The 18,199-nt window shown below is 46.0% G+C and overlaps 1 protein-coding gene and 1 long non-coding RNA gene across 4 annotated transcripts; one reads left to right on the top strand and one right to left on the bottom strand.

The window, feature by feature from the left end:
• Positions 1 to 647: 647 nt before the first annotated feature.
• On the bottom strand, positions 648 to 17,148 carry LOC137305497 (probable G-protein coupled receptor 146). Of its 2 annotated transcripts, XM_067974344.1 has the most exons (3): positions 16,929 to 17,148; positions 10,248 to 10,452; positions 648 to 4,729 (listed from the first exon to the last, which is right to left on the bottom strand). In XM_067974344.1, exon 3 carries the CDS (start codon positions 4,591 to 4,593, stop codon positions 3,571 to 3,573), a length of 1,023 nt encoding a protein of 340 aa, XP_067830445.1. In that variant the 5' UTR covers positions 4,594 to 4,729; positions 10,248 to 10,452; positions 16,929 to 17,148; the 3' UTR covers positions 648 to 3,570. The 2 variants fall into 2 exon arrangements, with proteins under 2 accessions (XP_067830445.1, XP_067830446.1); XM_067974345.1 differs by lacking the exon at positions 10,248 to 10,452.
• Positions 7,098 to 16,687, top strand: LOC137305499 (uncharacterized). 2 transcript variants are annotated; one of them, XR_010958724.1, is made up of 3 exons: positions 7,098 to 7,210; positions 10,315 to 10,485; positions 15,968 to 16,687. It is a non-coding gene; the product is annotated as an uncharacterized lncRNA (long non-coding RNA). The 2 variants fall into 2 exon arrangements; XR_010958725.1 differs by having other exon boundaries at positions 10,385 to 10,485.
• Positions 17,149 to 18,199: the final 1,051 nt, after the last annotated feature.

An 18,199-nucleotide genomic window follows, 5' to 3' on the forward strand; every position in this document is an offset into this window, starting at 1 on the left:
CCTCATTTCCCCCCCGCCCCAATAAAAATATCAGCTGGATTTTGTTTTCAAATGATTCCAGGGATGAGGGACTTCAGTTGTATGGAGAGACTGGAGCAGCTGGGATTGTTCTCTTTAGAGCAGAGAAGGTTAAGGAGAGATTTAATAGAGGTGTTCAAAATTATGACAAGGTTTTGATGGAGTAAATAGGGAGAAATAGTTTCCAGTGGCAGGGGGGTCGGTAACCAGAGGACACAGATTTAAGATAATTGGCAAAAGAACTAGAGGAGAGATTTTTTTTTTACTCAGTGAGTTGTGATGATCTGGAATGCGCTGCCTGAACGGGCAGTGGGAGCAGTTTCAATAATAACTTTCAAAAGGGAATTGGATAAATACTTGAAAAGGAAAAATTTGCAGGGCTGTGGGGAAAGAACGGGGGAAGTGGGATTAAGCTGGATAGCTCTATCAAACAGCCGTCTCAGGCACGATGGGCCGAATGGCCTCTTTCCGTGCTGTTCATTCTATGAACATGATCTGAAAATCTGCAGGCACTCGAGCAGCTAAACTGACTTATTTTTCTAGACGGTAGATTGATAAAACTTTTCAACACATTTTAAATTCTGACTGAGTCAACAGAGAAGAAGCCGTAGGACAGCCAGATACAAATATGAAAGTTAAATATCCATTTATTGATACAGTGCATGAACCTAAATTTACTGGTTACATTTTTTTGAGAAAATTGCCCATCGTTATCAGACGTAGATGGAACATTCCAAATGGTACGAGAGGTTATACAGTCTTAAAGCATTCGTGCGCAATCCTTGAGGGCAGTGAAAGGCATCCATTACACGTTAAGCATAAGCAATATTTTGTTTCATCGAGCATTGCATGTGGGAGGTGTTCCTTAGGGATCCCCCCTCCCTCTTGCCTGCTCTCCTTGTTGGGTGGGAGGGGGGTCCAGTTCTGTGGGCACCATTCTCACCTAAGTGGTCGTTAGTTATGAACTTAAGTCAGCGGACTGTTCGCGTTGGGGCAGCAGAGCTTGTTCCTGCCGTCACCTCATATCGGCACGTACACACTATCCAGCAGGGGTGGGTCAGACGATAATAATCCAGAGAGTCACTGGCTCGTATTTTCCCCTTCCTACCCCAGGGTCAAATCATAGTGGAGTAGGGTTTTTTTAATAAACAGATAACAACAACAACTTGCATTTATATAGCGCCTTTAATGTGGTAAAATGTCCCAAGGCGCTTCACAGGAAGTGATTATCATGTTAAAATTTAACATCGAGCCACATAAGGAGATATTAGGGCAGGTGACCAAAAACTTAGTCTAAGAGGTCGGTTTTAAAGAGTATCTTTAAAGGAGGAGAGAGAGGCGGAGAGGTTTAGGGAGGGAATTCCAGAGCTTAGGGCCGAGGCAGCTGAAGGCACAGCTGCCGATGGTGGGACGAAGGAAATGGATGCGCAAGAGGCCAGAATTGGAGGAGCGCAGAGATCTCGGAGGGTTGTGGGGCTGGAGGAGGTTACAGAGATAGGGAGGGGGTGAGGGCCATGGAGGGATTTGAAAACCAGGGTGAGAATTTTAAAATCGAGGCGTTGCCAGATTGTAACTAAAATACAACTAAAGTTATGCATAGCTTCCTGACACAAACAGCCCCCGGTTCAAAGAATGAAAGAACTTGGATTTTTAGAAGTGTCTCGTTATGCGTTCAGTACATTGCAAAGTGCTTTGTAACCAATGAATCCAAAACATCCCAAAAACAGGAAATGAGTGACCAGATAGTCTGTTTTTGGTGGTGTCGGCTGCAGGAGGAATATTGGCCCCAGGATATAAGGAAAATTTCCTGCTCTTTGGACCGTGCTTTGGAATCTTTTTTACATCCACCTGACCAGGTAAGCCTTGCGTTAATGTCTTGTGTGTGAAAGACGGCACCTCTGACAATGTAGCACTCCCTCAGTACTGCACTGGAGTGTCAGCCCAGATCATTGGCTCGAGTCCAGAGCAGAGTTTGAACCCACAAGCTTCTGACTCAGAGAAGTGAGAGAGCTACTAACTGAGCCAACTTGGGCACCTCAACAGGACTGTCTCAATCCATTTATCACCAAAGAGTACCCTTCTATTTGAGATAACAAGCCTTTAATTTTAGGATTAAACCTGTGAATAGATGCAAGTCTGGACATTAGGAAGTGCCAGCTTGGCTCAGGTGGTGTATTCTAACCTCTGAGGCAGAAGGTCATAGTTTCAAGTCCCACTCCAGGACTGGAGGACATAACCTAGACTGACACTTCAGTGCAGAACCAATGTACCATTGTTGGAGGTGATGTCTTTCAGATGCAATGTTAAAACCAAAAAATTATGGGGACAGGTTGCATAGTCTAGGCTTGTATTCCCCTGAGTATAGAAGATTAAGGGGTGATCTAATCGAGGTGTTTAAGATGATTAAAGGCATCGATAGGGTGAGAGTGGAAATCTGAAACTCTCCCCCTAAAAGCTGTTGAGACTGGGGGTCAATTGAAAATGTCAAAACTGAGATTGATAGATTTTTGTTGGGTGAGGGTATTAAGGGTTATGGAATCAAGGCAGGTAGATGGAGTTAAGATACAGATCAGCCATGATCTAATTGAATGGCGGAACAGGCTTGAGGGGCTGAATGGCCTCCTCCTGTTCCTATGTTCCAAAGCCCCATCTACCTCTTCATGTGGATATAAAGGAACTTGTGGCACATTTTTCCAAAGCAGAGCAGGGGGAGTTCTCCTGGTCTCCCAGCCAACATTCATTCCTCAAATAACACCACCAAAAAGAAATAATTAAACTGGTCAGTCATCTTATGGTGTGTAAATTGACTGCCGTGTTTCCTACAAAAACAATAGTGATTACCCTTCAAAAGTAATTCATTGGCAGTAAAGCACTTTGGGACATCCTGAGCTCATGAAAGGCGCTATATAAATGCAAATTCTTTATGGGTCGATGGTTGATGGGTCAACAAGGATTAATCATAGACACTGCAGAGAGCAGGCAGCCTGGTCAGTTAGAATCGGTCATTTCTCAGTATGGCGAATCAATGAATTGCAACAAATGGCTGCCAGTGTGGAATTTAATGCAAGCTATTGGTCAGAAGCTTTGATGGTCTCTACAGGCAGCTAGAACTTTTATTCTGGGGACATGATGTGGAGAGACTGGAGAAGCTGGGGTTGTTCTTCTTAGAGCAGAGAAGGTTAAGGGGAGATTTGATCGAGGTGTTCAAAATCATGAAAGATTTTGATAGAGTAAATTAGGAGAAACTGTTACCAGTGGCAGGAGGGTCAGTAACCAGAGGACACAGATTTAAGGTGATTGGCAAAAAAACCAGAGGCGACATGAGGAGAAAAAAATATTTCTGCAGCGAGTTGTGATGATCTGGAATGCACTGTCTGAAAGGGCGGTGGAGGCAGGTTCAATAATAACTTTCAAAAGGGAATTGGATAAATACTTGAATGGAAAAAATTTACAGGGCTATGGGGAAAGAGCAGGGGAATGGCACTAATCGGATAGCTCTGCCAAAGAGCCAGCACAGGCACGATGGGCCGAATGGCCTCCTTCTGCGCTGTATCATTCTATGATGTCTGCCCCTGAAACTGTTACGACGTGTTGCTGGCGTATCTCGCGCCCCTTTATGCCGCACTGCACGTCTTGGATCACCAGCCTTAGTCTGGCGTCAAAGGTTTTCTGCAGATATTTGTATAACATGGGCACCACGCAGGTGCTGGTGTAAGCGAGCAGCTCGCACGCCCCTCTCAGAAAGTGAAGCACGTCGGCAAACCCAGTGTCGTCCTTCGTCTTAGTCACAAAGTGGGCAGTGCTCACCAATAGAGTCAGGTAGTACGGCAACCAGAGGGCAAACTGCACGAGGACCGTGGCCAGGAGAAGCCTCCGGACGGAAGGGTCGAGGTGCGAGGATTCCTCCAGCTGAGGTGGCCGGTCTTGCCGGGCACTGAGAATGAGCCGGAAGGCGTAGCTCACTCCGACGGCGGGAACCACGAATCCGGTGAAGAACATGATGGCGTCCCCTAGCTCCTTGGTCTGGAGTTTTGAACAGTCGTGGACCTCGTCCGAGACCTTGCTGCAGACATAAAAGAGGAGGGAGGAGAAGCTGGCCAGGGCAGCCCCGCCCCACACAAAACTGCAGACGTGCTTGGTGTTGTAAACGCTTGACATGTAGGTGTGAGGCAAAGCTTGCTCAATGAAACAGTCCAGGCTGAGCAAAGTGGCAGAGTGAATGCTCACCAGCGCTGCCATGTTGAACAAGATGAAAGAGGCCATGCAGATCTCCCGGCCAAAGGTCCACACTGGCCAGATGAGGTGGTCGGGGCCTAGAAGCTGCAGAAAAGCCACCAGGTTCAGGACCAAGCCAGCCAATGCCATATTGGTGAAGTAGACATCAGGCATGTTGATGGACAGCTTGTGACGAAGGTTGACAACAAGAACCAAAACATTGAAGATAAGGCCCAGCGGAAAGCAGAAGATGAGGTAGGCCATCGAGGCAATTGACAGGACCATGCCGACATTGTAGCAAAGGTCATCTTTGCACCGTGTACTGTTGGATCCAAAGTCCCCTTGAATACAGCTCCACATTGCAATGGGTTTCTAGGTCAACAGAGGTTGGAATGGTCAGCAAGGCAGGGTTCAGGGCTTCATATGGAGAGGTCCATATAGTTGAAGGATGTGACACCAGTAGAGTGGAAATCAGCTGCCATCATTATCTCTAAGTCTGGAAATAAGATAAAGAAAAACATATAAATGTGCTGAACTGATTATTTCGTCTTCGCATTACCAAGTTACTGCTCAGTGACTGGCTCCTGGGAGATATGCAAAAGGGGCCCAAAGATACACCTGCCCTGATTGTTCCTCCTCCCTGTGACGCTGTCGCCTCATCGCTAACTGCAGGGCAATGGGGGAAGAGCGGGGGGAATGGGACTAATTGGATAGTTCTTCTAAAGAGCTGGCACTGGCACGATGGGCCGAATGGCCTCCTTCTGTGCTGTAAGATTCTATTGCGCACCTCCCTCCCTCAAAGAAGGTTCACTCGGTTAATCCCCGGGGATGAGGGGGTGGAGAGGTTGAGTAGATTGGGACTCTACTCATTGGAGTTCAGAAGAATGAGAGGCGATCTTATTGAAACATATAAGATTGTGAAGGGGCTTGATCGGGTGGATGCGGTGAGGATGTTCCCAAGGATGGGTGAAACTAGAACTAGGGGGCATAATCTTAGAATAAGGGGCTGCTCTTTCAAAACTGAGATGAGGAGAAACTTCTTCACTCAGAGGGTGGTAGGTCTGTGGAATTTGCTGCCCCAGGAAGCTGTGGAAGCTACATCATTAAATAAATTTAAAACAGAAATAGACAGTTTCCTAGAAGTAAAGGGAATTAGGGGTTACGGGGAGCGGGCAGGAAATTGGACATGAATTTAGATTTGAGGTTAGGATCAGATCAGCCATGATCTTATTGAATGGCGGAGCAGGCTCGAGGGGCCGATTGGCCTACTCCTGCTCCTATTTCTTATGTTCGTATGTTCCCTCTGATGGCCTGAACGAGAGTGTTAACTCGCCAGTTATTGTAGGATGAGCACAAGCTGCAGTTCAGGCAAACCAATCCACTGACGACAAAGAGGGGCCCTTTAGCAGTTTCATCAGATATGTGTGAAAAATGAATCATCACATTGTATTTTCGACATCATTTTCTTTTCCTCCCCCTGGCTCCTGAAAACCCAGACTCTGGTTCCGGGGCTTGAAGGGTTAAATTATGAGGGCAGGTTGCATAAACTTGCCTTGTATTCCCTCGAGTATAGAAGGTCGAGGAGTGACCTAATCGAGGTGTTTAAAATGTTAAAAGGATTCGATAGGGTCGATAGAGAGAAACTATTTCCTCCGGTGGAGAATCAAGAACAAGGGGACACAATCTTGAAATTAGAGCCAGGCCATTCAGGGACGAAACCCGGAAGCGCTTTTTCACAAAAAGGGCAGTAGAAATCAGGAATTCTCTCCCCCAAAAAGACTTTGGATGCTGGGGATCAATTGGAGCTTTCAAGACTGAGATTGACAGATTTTTGATGGGTGCAGGTATCAAGGGATATGGAGAGAAGGCATTAAGTAAATGGAGTTGAGGAACAGATCAGCCCTGATCTAATTCTATGTTGTGTGTAGAAGGACATTAAACCAGTGGGGTAGAGTCCAGGACGGGGTAGATTGTACAGGACGGGGTAGATTGTACAGGGTGTGTAGAAACAAGGTGTGAATGGCTCCCACTCTTCTCCTCATCATTGGGCACAGGTGACCCAACGATAAGTTATAATGCAATTTACATCATTCCTTGAATTGTATGTAAACAATGCAAAAAAGGGTTCGTCACGCACCACGTCACCAAAGGGGAGTGACCACAGCAGCTGTGAAGCTCTGACTCTCGTTCTCCTCACTATACTGGTCACTGATGTGAACCCCAGGTTGTTCACAGTGCCCCATAGGGTTGCCAACTCTGGTTGGACGTATTCCTGGAGGTTTCATTACGTGACTTGTCCCCTGACCCCATTGGTCTACCCTACACGACCATCCTCACGGGGCCCCGCCTTCCCACGGCCAATCGGAAAGCCAACAGACTCTTCATGACTCAATTGGATGATTCTTGACTGTCAGTCAAGCAGCCTTTCTTTTCCCCAACTCTTACATTTTTATAACGAATAAACAAAAGTGTTAAAAATAAATGAAAAAATACTCCATTTTTTTAATGCTCCTATGATTTTTCTTCCTAAATTGCTCACAGCAGCAAACTGGAGATTAATCTTTAATTCCTCGGGACTCCAGGGCAATCCTAGTGTCCCATCACCATATATATAAAACAGAATTCTTTCCACACTGATTTTCGTACAACATACTCTAAATAAATGTGTGCCTTTTTGTGCCCAACTCTTAGAAAATGGGAGGGAAGGCTGGTGACGCACATCACAGGAATGTACTGTAAATGTTGTGGATGTAAGTAAGATATACAGTTGAATGATTTCTCCTGAGGCTAATGTATTCCATTGGGGAACTATTTCAACATTACAGCAATCGGTGTCATCCTGTCCTGTTCTTTTTACAGTCGCACATCAAGCACTTTGGAAACAAACACTAAATTGGGAGATTAAAACATCACCAGCAGCGACTGTAACCCTTTCACGGCCAAAGACTCTGGGTTCGAAGAAACTCCCGCAGATGAGGTATGACCAGGGTTACGTACAGGGCAGCAGCACAGCGGACAATTTGTTCTAGTCCAGGGGGCCTCTTATGGTCTTGAGGGGCTAGGTCGGCAGGAGGTGGAGATTTAGTTCTTCCCACTCCTGGGGACGAGATGAAGGGGAACGTTGGATATATAAGGCAAAATCCAGAAGGTTCTGTGGAGGAGGAGAGGGACAAAGAGGTGGAAGGGGAGATATTAATTTGTATATCATCGTTGTTGGTTATTGTTAACATAAGAACATAAGAAATAGGAGCAGGAGTAGGCCAATCGGCCCCTCGAGCCTGCTCCGCCATTCAATAAGATCATGGCTGATTTGATCCTAACCTCAAATCTAAATTCATGTCCAATTTCCTGCCTGCTCCCCGTAACCCCTAATTCCCTTTACTTCTAGGAAACTGTCTATTTCTGTTTTAAATTTATTTAATGATGTAGCTTCCACAGCTTCCTGGGGCAGCAAATTCCACAGACCTACTACCCTCTGAGTGAAGAAGTTTCTCCTCATCTCAGTTTTGAAAGAGCAGCCCCTTATTCTAAGATTATGGCCCCTAGTTCTAGTTTCACCCATCCTTGGGAACATCCTTACCGCATCCACCCGATCAAGCCCCTTCACAATCTTATATGTTTCAATAAGATTGTTAAATACACTCTATATACATTATATAAATATATAAAACCAGGCTTGAAGTTTCGACTGAAAGAAATTGAAGAAACTTTTTTTCTTCACAATATGAGGTCAAAGGGTTAGTTACTGGTCCCATATTTTGAGATTTAATAGAGATGTTCAAAATTATGAGGGGTTTTGATAGAGTAAATAAGGAGAAACTGTTTCCACTGACAGGAGGGTCGGTGACCAGAGGAGACAGATTTAAGATAATTGGCAAGTAAGCCGGGGAGAGATGAGGAGAATTTTTTTTACGCAGCGAGTTGTTATGATCTGGAATGCGCTGCCTGAAAGGGCGGTGGAAGCAGATTCAATAATAACTTTCAAAAGGGAATTGGATAAATACTTGAAGGGAAAACATTTGCAGGGCTATGGGGAAAGAGCAGGGGGAGTGGGACTAATTGGATTTTTTTTTTTTATTCGTTCACGGGATGTGGGCGTCGCTGGCGAGGCCGGCATTTATTGCCCATCCCTAATTGCCCTCGAGAAGGTGGTGGTGAGCCGCCTTCTTGAACCGCTGCAGTCCGTGTGGTGACGGTTCTCCCACAGTGCTGTTAGGAAGGGAGTTCCAGGATTTTGACCCAGTGACGATGAAGGAACGGCGATATATTTCCAAGTCGGGATGGTGTGTGACTTGGAGGGGAACGTGCAGGTGGTGTTGTTCCCATGTACCTGCTGCTCTTGTCCTTCTAGGTGGTAGAGGTCGCGGGTTTGGGAGGTGCTGTCGAAGAAGCCTTGGCGAGTTGCTGCAGTGCATCCTGTGGATGGTGCACACTGCAGCCACAGTGCGCCGGTGGTGAAGGGAGTGAATATTTAGGGTGGTGGATGGGGTGCCAATCAAGCGGGCTGCTTTATCTTGGATGGTGTTGAGCTTCTTGAGTGTTGTTGGAGCTGCACTCATCCAGGCAAGTGGAGAGCATTCCATCACACTCCTGACTTGTGCCTTGTAGATGGTGGAAAGGCTCTGGGGAGTCAGGAGGTGAGTCACTCGCTGCAGAATACCCAGCCTCTGACCTGCTCTAATAGCCACAGTATTTATGTGGCTGGTCCAGTTAAGTTTGTGGTCAATGGTGACCCCCAGGATGTTGATGGTGGGGGATTCGGCGATGGTAATGCCATTGAATGTCAAGGGGAGGTGGTTAGACTCTCTCTTGTTGGAGATGGTCATTGCCTGGCACTTATCTGGCGCGAATGTTACTTGCCACTTATGCTCTTTCAAAGAGCTGGCACAGGCACAATGGGCCGAATGGCCTCCTTCTGTGCTGTATCATTCTATGATATCTGGAGAGGCTCGCCCAGGATCTTTCTAGCATTCCTGCATAGGAAAAGCCTAGTGTCTGGTAGACAATCTATCTCAAGCCTCCAACCTCTCTCTCAATCTTTCTTGCCTCTGTTTTATTGATACTACTACAGTCAGTGCCCCTCTGGACTCTCCACTCTTGTTCCCCCTGAGCTCCATATACCCCACTCCACACACTCTTCCTTCTGCCTCTGGGTTGAAATCACATTCATCACACCACCTCCTACTCTAACTCATTCACATTGAAATACACAGAAACAGGCCATTCGGCCCAACTGGTCTATGCCGGTGTTAATACACCAAATGAGCCTCCTCCCACTCTAATTATCTCTTCCCGCCCTGCCCCCCCATCCCTCTATTCCCTTCTCCCTCATGTATGCCTCAAGCCTCCTTAAACGTGTCTATGCTCTCTGCTTCATGTAGCAGCGAGTTCCACACTGTCACCATTCTCTCTGTAAAGAAATTCCACCTAAATTATTTATTTGATCTGTTAGTAGCCATCTTATATTTATGCCCCCATGTTCTGGATCACCCACAATTTTTTTTAAAATTCAGAGCTTTACTTTGTATCTAACCCGGGAGTGTTTGATGGGACAGTGTGGAGTGAGCTTTACTCTGTATCTAACCCTGTACCTGACCCTGGGAGTGTTTGATGGGACAGTGTAGAGGGAGCTTTACTCTGTATCTAACCCTGTACCTGACCCTGGGAGTGTTTGATGGGACAGTGTAGAGGGAGCTTTATTCTGTATCTAACCCGTGCTGTACCTGCCCTGGGAGTGTTTGATGGGACTCTGGATCTAACCTCTTTGATATCTGACCTAGGAGTACCTGCCATTGACAATGAATGGCCAAAATTTCACCTCAATGATGAGTACAGATAAAAATCTCACTAAATAACTTGTACAAACATCCCAGGGCTGTAGTTTGCTGACTGGCAATGGATTCCAGGGGAATGTGATTTCAGTGTCACAGAAGATTTTTTTTTTCTTCCCGATCACGCTGCCAAACGCAGACTCACTGGAGCCCCGAGAACAAAGGAATTAATTGACTACTTACATAACTCGCTTGTAAAGTAGATTAATTGCAAGAGAACAGCTACAGTTTTTTTTTCCTGTTGGCACAGGGATGTGTTGATCCAAACTCTCGCCTCTTTTAATGGTACATTTTGGTTTTCTGCTCACATCCTCGATCAGCAAACGCCTCAGAGCTGCCCGCCCCATTCACATGCTCTCAGAGAAAGGAAGCTCGCTGCCTTTTGATCCTGTTCCAAGAACACCACAAGTTTAAAGCCTCGGTAAGTGTGAAACCCGACTAGAACCCTGCATTCCAAGGTCAATAAATGGAGGCTTCCTCACAGAAAGTGTCAGGAAGACCAGAGTCACAATAAAATCAAAAAACCAGGCACTGCCCTGCATTGTAATTTTTAATTATTTTTCAGGAAGAGAGAGAATATCTGTGTTTATCGCAGTGAGAGATATCGATGCTGAGGAATGCAGCATTTATGAATGTTTTGCAGCCAGTGTCAGCTTTGATTTGACTGGGTCACTAGTTCATGATAAACCTGCACTATTGCACCATTCTACTCATCCACAGGTATCGATCACTCTCTGTAATAACCACCCCCATATCTCCATCGCTCCCTGTATAATCAGGCAAGCAGGTACATGGGAACACCATCACCTGCACGTTCCCCTCCAAGTCACACACCGTCCTAAGTTGGAAATATATCGGCCGTTCCTTCATCGCCGCTGGGTCGAAAACCTGGAACTCCCTTCCTAACAGCACTGTGGGAGAACCGTCACCACACGGACTGCAGCGGTTCAAGAAGGCGGCTCACCACCACCTTCTCAAGGGGCAACTCGGGATGGGCAATAAATGCTGGCCTTGCCAGCGATGCCCACATCCCGAGAATGAACAAAAACAGGCACTAACTTGTATGAAATACGGGGGAGCGGTACAATTCTGTAATGTGTGTAAGAGATGCACAGTTAAAGGAGGTAAGACTCAGTTTTAATAGGAAATGAATTGAAGCATGCTGTGATCTTATGTTGTCTCCTGCACATTGCTGGTTCTGCCCCTGCAGTCGTACAGTGCTGTGTAAAAGGGATATATCACACACTTATTGTGAGTCAGCGCCTGTTCAATGTAAACAGTGTGCGCTCCATAGCACAGGGACTGAAAGCTCAGAGCAAGGCAAGCCATGCGTGTGACGGAAGAGTTGTTATTACTTCCCATGTATTTGTGTGCTTGAGGCGTGCCTACTCTACATACATCCCCCTTATCATAGTGTAGAGGGAGCTTTACTCTGTATCTAACCCGTGCTGTACCTGCCCTGGGAGTGTTTGATGGGACAGTGTAGAGGGAGCTTTACTCTGTATCTAACCCGTGCTGTACCTGCCCTGGGAGTGTTTGATGGGCCAGTGTAGAGGGAGCTTTACTCTGTATCTAACCCGTGCTGTACCTGCCCTGGGAGTGTTTGATGGGACAGTGTAGAGGGAGCTTTACTCTGTATCTAACCCGTGCTGTACCTGCCCTGGGAGTGTTTGATGGGACAGTGTAGAGGGAGCTTTACTTTGTATCTAACCCTTGCTGTACCTGCCCTGGGAGTGTTTGATGGGACAGTGTAGAGGGAGCTTTACTCTGTATCTAACCCGTGCTGTACCTGCCCTGGGAGTGTTTGATGGGACAGTGTAGAGGGAGCTTTACTCTGTATCTAACCCGTGCTGCACCTGCCCGGGGAGTGTTTGATGGGACAGTGTAGAGGGAGCTTTACTCTGTATCTAACCTGTGCTGTACCTGCCCTGGGAGTGTTTGATGGGACAGTGTCGAGGGAGCTTTACTCTGTATCTAACCCGTGCTGTACCTGCCCTGGGAGTGTTTGATGGGAGAGCGTAGAGGGAGCTTTACTCTGCATCTAACCCGTGCTGTACCTGCCCTGGGAGTGTTTGATGGGACAGTGTAGAGGGAGCTTTACTCTGCATCTAACCCGTGCTGTACCTGCCCTGGGAGTGTTTGATGGGACAGTGTAGAGGGAGCTTTACTCTGTATCTAACCCGTGCTGTACCTGCCCTGGGAATATTCAGTACTGACAATGGTTGACAAAAGCATTAATGCTGTTCCATTTCCTAGAAATAGCATCTTTCACCTTGTTGATCAGATCACTGATAAAATTAGTTTTTTTGGCCACTGGGATTGGAAAGCCAAGAGATTAATGGAGCTAGTCGATTGGTTGTCACACTGCAAGCAGCCAATGTCACTCATTCAGCTTTCTGTGTTCATTCCGTTGTTCAGAGAGCAGGGAAACCTGAGATTCAATTGATATGTTCAGATTCACTGATAAATTCCTCATCCACAGACAAAATATTGGTGAGAATGTGAAACTCGCTACCACAAGGAGTGGTTGAGGCGAATAGCGTTGATGTATTTAAGGGAAAGCTAGATAAGCAGATGAGGGAGAAAGGAATAGAAGGATATGCTGATAGGGTGAGATGAAGAGGGGAGGGAGGAGGCTCGTGTGGAGCGTAAATGCCGGCATAGACCAGTTGGGCCGAATGGCCTGTTTCTGTGCTCTAGGCTCTTCTATGTAATTCTCTATATAAATAAATTGACAGAGCATCTGACGTCAACACTCAGTGTGTACTCCCAGCAACAGGTGCCAGTGTTTAGTCCAGTGATGCACAAACTGTTCACAATGAATTATCATCTAAACAGATGACAGTAATCAATGTGACACGCCAATCTCTCACATCTAGAGTCTGCAATCAGCAACAACGGGACACAGCGAACAAACCTGGGGCTTAAATGAACATTGATCAACATACATTCCAAACAACAGCAGAAACACACAGGGAGAAATACACAATGAACACAAGCATGGGAGTGAGTTACAGGGAATTATAGACATGGGAGTGAGTTACAGGGAATTATAGACATGGGAGTGAGTTACAGGGAATTATAGACATGGGAGTGAGTTACAGGGAATTATAGACATGGGAGTGAGTTACAGGGAACTATAGACATGGGAGTGAGTTACAGGGAATTATAGACTTGGGAGTGAGTTACAGGGAACTATAGACATGGGAGTGAGTTACAGGGAATTATAGACATGGGAGTGAGTTACAAGGAATTATAGACATGGGAGTGAGTTACAGGGAATTATAGACATGGGAGTGAGTTACAGGGAATTATAGACAGGGGAGTGAGTTACAGGGAATTATAGACATGGGAGTGAGTTACAGGGAATTATAGACATGGGAGTGAGTTACAGGGAATTATAGACATGGGAGTGAGTTACAGGGAATTATAGACATGGGAGTGAGTTACAGGGAACTATAGACATGGGAGTGAGTTACAGGGAATTATAGACATGGGAGTGAGTTACAAGGAATTATAGACAGGGGAGTGAGTTACAGGGAATTATAGACATGGGAGTGAGTTACAGGGAACTATAGACATGGGAGTGAGTTACAAGGAATTATAGACATGGGAGTGAGTTACAGGGAACTATAGACATGGGAGTGAGTTACAGGGAATTATAGACATGGGAGTGAGTTACAAGGAATTATAGACAGGGGAGTGAGTTACAGGGAATTATAGACATGGGAGTGAGTTACAGGGAATTATAGACATGGGAGTGAGTTACAGGGAATTATAGACATGGGAGTGAGTTACAAGGAATTATAGACAGGGGAGTGAGTTACAGGGAATTATAGACATGGGAGTGAGTTACAGGGAACTATAGACATGGGAGTGAGTTACAGGGAACTATAGACATGGGAGTGAGTTACAGGGAATTATAGACATGGGAGTGAGTTACAGGGAATTATAGACATGGGAGTGAGTTACAGGGAATTATAGACAGGGGAGTGAGTTACAGGGAATTATAGACATGGGAGGGAGTTACAGGGAATTATAGACATGGGAGTGAGTTACAGGGAATTATAGACATGGGAGTGAGTTACAGGGAATTATAGACATGGGAGTGAGTTACAGGGAATTATAGACATGGGAGTGAGTTACAGGGAATTATAGACATGGGAGTGAGTTACAGGGAACTATAGACTTGGGAGTGAGTTACAGGGAATTATAGACATGGGAGTGAGTTACAGGGAATTATAGACATGGGAGTGAGTTACAGGGAATTATAGACATGGGAGTGAGTTATTTTTAGACCTAAGTGACAGTAGCAGCAGAGATTTGCAAGGACGCTAAACTCTCACCTCTCGCCCCCACCTGGTTGGAGATTGATAAAGAAGAAAGAGACAAAAAAATGGGCAAAAGGTACAAATACTGAATAATTCTCCCCTGCACGAACGATACGAAATTTCTAACAAAATTCCATTGTTGAGTTGATTTTGGGATTCCACAATCTAGCTATGGATTTCCTGTCACACGGCCATTGCAGTCAGGGCAACAACAATCGAGCCAGTTGACGGAGTTAACGTCAGCAGCAGATGTCCGACTCAGACACCTCTTGGTGACCCAGGCCTTTGTGTTTTCTGAGTGTGGACTGAGGTCTCTCGAACCAGGCCCTGCCCTCCAGGAAGTGATGTGAATTCATGAACTAACGAGCTTTGATTTACCAGAACCATTGTCTATCCAGCCTGTCAATGGACGGATATCCAGTAATTAATCTCGGGAAGTCCTAGGAAAAGATATAACACCCCGCTCTGAAACCTTTTCAGGAATGTAGGCGGATTTCATTATCAAAAAAAAAAGAAATCCTATGCATAAGCATTGATAAATGTTTTTTTAAGCTTCTATGTGTGTGTTTTTTTTCCTCTCTCCTTTTATGTGAGGATCTGAGGTGAGTTTAAGGAAAATAGGTTTGTTTTCTTTGGAAACGAGAAGACGTTGAGGTGACGTAATTGAGGTTTTGAAGACTTCGGAGGGGATCGACACAACAAATCAGGCAACGTCTTCATCAGAGTGAAGGGTTGCAATCCCAGCGGGGACAAGTTAAAAACAGAGGAGTTAGCAGTAAGAAGGGAAGAGCTTTCTAACTCAAAAGAGTAACAGAGCTTTTGGAGGATGTTTCTGGGGAGAACACCGAGGCAGACAAGAGGAAACTGGTTGTGCTTCAGGAGAGAGAAGGGGTTGAGGGGGTTTATGATGAAGAGACGGGTGATTGGGGTCGATTCTGAGAAAGGGAAAGGGCTCGTTTGACCTAATGACCTTTTCCTGTTCCTAAAGACTCTTGTGTTCCTTATGTGATTGATGTTTCCTCCTGTTTAGGAGCAACTCCCCAGCTGTCCTTGTCCCCTATGCTACGGACCATGCCCAGTCTGAGAGGGGTAGGTCAGGCACCAGTCCTTGGCGATCCACCAACAGGCCACGGAGGTATACATGAGCGATGGTCTCTAATTACCCCCTTCCCCTATTGCGATCACAGGTAACTCATGGCAGACCTGGTGTGGGGTTCAATACAACAAGCAGTGCCTTTACCAAGGGAGCCATTGGGGGGGAGGGGGTATTTTCCAATTTGTTTTTAGGGGGAGGGGCTTTTTATCCCAAGCACCCCAGACATGAGAACAGTAAAAGGCCAGTTGAGCCGCTGAAGCTAACCCCTCTAACTGTCAAGGTTTAATTTAAAGTGTCAACAGTAGCTCAGTGAGTAGCTCTCTTACCTCAGACTCTGAAGGTCGTGGGTTTGAGCCCCGCTCGAGAAACTTGAGCACAAAACCTACGTTCAATGTCAGTACTGAGGGAGTGCTGCACTGTCGGAGGTGCCATCTTTCGGATGAGGTGTTAAACCAAAGCCCTGTCTGCCCTCACAGATAAAAGATCCCACAACGCTATACGAAGAAGAGCAGGGGAGTTCTCTCCAGTATCCTGGCCAATATTTATCCCTCAACCAACATCACAAAAACAGATTATCTGATCGTTATCACATTGCTGTTTGTGGGATCTTGCTGTGCGCAAATTGGCTGCTGCGTTTCCTACATTACAACAGTGACTACACTTCAAAAAGTACTTCATTGGCTGTAAAGCGCTTTGGGACGTCCTGGGGTTGTGGAAGGCGCTATATAAATGCAAGTTCTTTCTTTCAACAGACAGTATTCAGTCAGGGATTAAACCAATGGATTAACAGATAGAATAAACTGTTTGATGCACGCTGAAAGACTAAGGACTTATGGGATCCATGTTGGCTCCTGACTCACCGAGTCCCATAACGCGACATTTGGATAATTTAAACCTCTGCTCTCGGGCTGCTCCATCTGCTGAAGGATTAGTGAACGTCTAATCCAGACTGATCCTGGAAACCCGGCCACTTCACTGACACAACAAAAAATAAACGGCACTGCAGAGAAACAAACCGGGCCGGAGGTTCCTCCCCGCCATTCCTCAATCTGATCCACGGCACCTTTCGAAAAGGGAAATAAACTCGCCTGCAAGGAAATCTCCTCCTCTCCTGACCCACGCAGGGGCCACCGTCCGACACCGAGCCCAAGTCGCTGTGCCCAAACCCAGACCAGGCGTTTTGTTCGGCTATTCCACTGCGGGGGGCATCACAGCTGAGCCCACTCCTTGCCCTCGCCCGCGGAGAGTTTTATTTTCAAACAGATTCTGAATTGTACTTCAAAGCATTTACCATCCGGCAGGTAGGAATTAATTTTCTTTTTAATGAATCAAAGGTTGTAAAATACAGACTGTACTCCAAAAAATTAATATTATTTCCTTACAATTTTAAAGTCAATATATATCAAAAGAGGGGGGAAAAAACTCGGTGCACCTTACCTTTTATTTTTCCTGTCGATCTGCAGCATTCCTCTCAGTTCCTAAGCCGTGTGATAAACTCCCAGCTGTTGGGTGTATGTGTTTGTCTTTTTTTTTTAAAATGAAGTTAAATATCTCACATGAACTGTTCCCTGAGAGGGAAGCAGCGCTCCCTGCTCTGGTGTGATAACAAAATCCTGACACACATTCCCCAGCCAAAGAAGCCACTGGCCTCGTTCCCAAACCCATGCAGCAGCTACTGACTCTCTGGCTTATCAGCCGCCCCACTTCCAGCAGCTCCTTTTTCCACCCGCCCACAAAGGGCACTTTGACACCAGAAGCATAGTTACGTAAGGAGAGAGATTATCTGTTACATAAGGTGATATCACAATCCCCACAGCAAGCTGACCGTGTGACATCTGCAGTTCTGAACTGTTTGACAAAGGCAGCATCAACTGGGAATGAGCAAATGATTTCTGCTTCACCGACTAGCTGGCTAGCAATAACCCCTTACTGACATATCTGCAATATTCTCAGCTTTACGTAGATATTACCAGAACAGCGAACGACACCTGTCTATCTGACACCAAAGTCACTATTTTAAGATGTATTAACAATTCACCAGGTGAAATTTTCACCAAGCTTTCTTTTCGTACTCTTATAGAACATAAAAGGAGGCCGTTCGGCCCATCGTGCCTGTGCTGGCTCTTTGAAAGAGCGATCCAATTAATCCCACTCCCCCTGCTCTTTCCCCGTAGCCCTGCAAATTTTTTCCTTTTCAAGTATTTATCCAATTCCCTTTTGAAAGTTATTATTGAATCTGCTTCCACCGCCCTTTCAGGCAGCGCATTCCAGATCATAACAACTCGCTGCCTAAAAAGAAATTTCTCCTCATCTCCCCCTCTGGTTCCTTTACTGATCACCTTAAATCTGTGTCCTCTGGTTACCGACCCTCCTGCCACTGGAAACAGTTTCTCCTTATTTACTCTATTAAAACCCCTCATGATCTTGAACACCTCTATCAAATCTCCTCTTAACCTTCTCTGCTCTAAGGAGAATTCGTAGAATCATAGAATCATACAGCACAGATGGAGGCCATTCAGCCCATCGTGCCTGTGCCGGCTCTCTGAATTATTAAAAATTATTAAGAATCTCATTGATTTCCCTTCTCCTCCTGTCCTAAAGGCGCTGACTCTTGCTGTGGGGGGGCACAGTGCCAAGGATATCGGCTGCCCCTTGAGTGCCTTACCCACGTGGTCATTCTTCATGCCTGAAGCGAGAGACGGTGAGTG

This window comes from Heptranchias perlo, chromosome 40 (genome assembly GCF_035084215.1).
Source record: "Heptranchias perlo isolate sHepPer1 chromosome 40, sHepPer1.hap1, whole genome shotgun sequence".
NCBI lineage: Eukaryota > Metazoa > Chordata > Chondrichthyes > Hexanchiformes > Hexanchidae > Heptranchias > Heptranchias perlo.

What these genes read in the sequence shown, in the direction of transcription:
- LOC137305497 (XM_067974345.1), bottom strand. Translation starts at nt 4,593, where the DNA reads ATGTGGAGCTGTATTCAAGGGGACTTTGGATCCAACAGTACACGGTGC.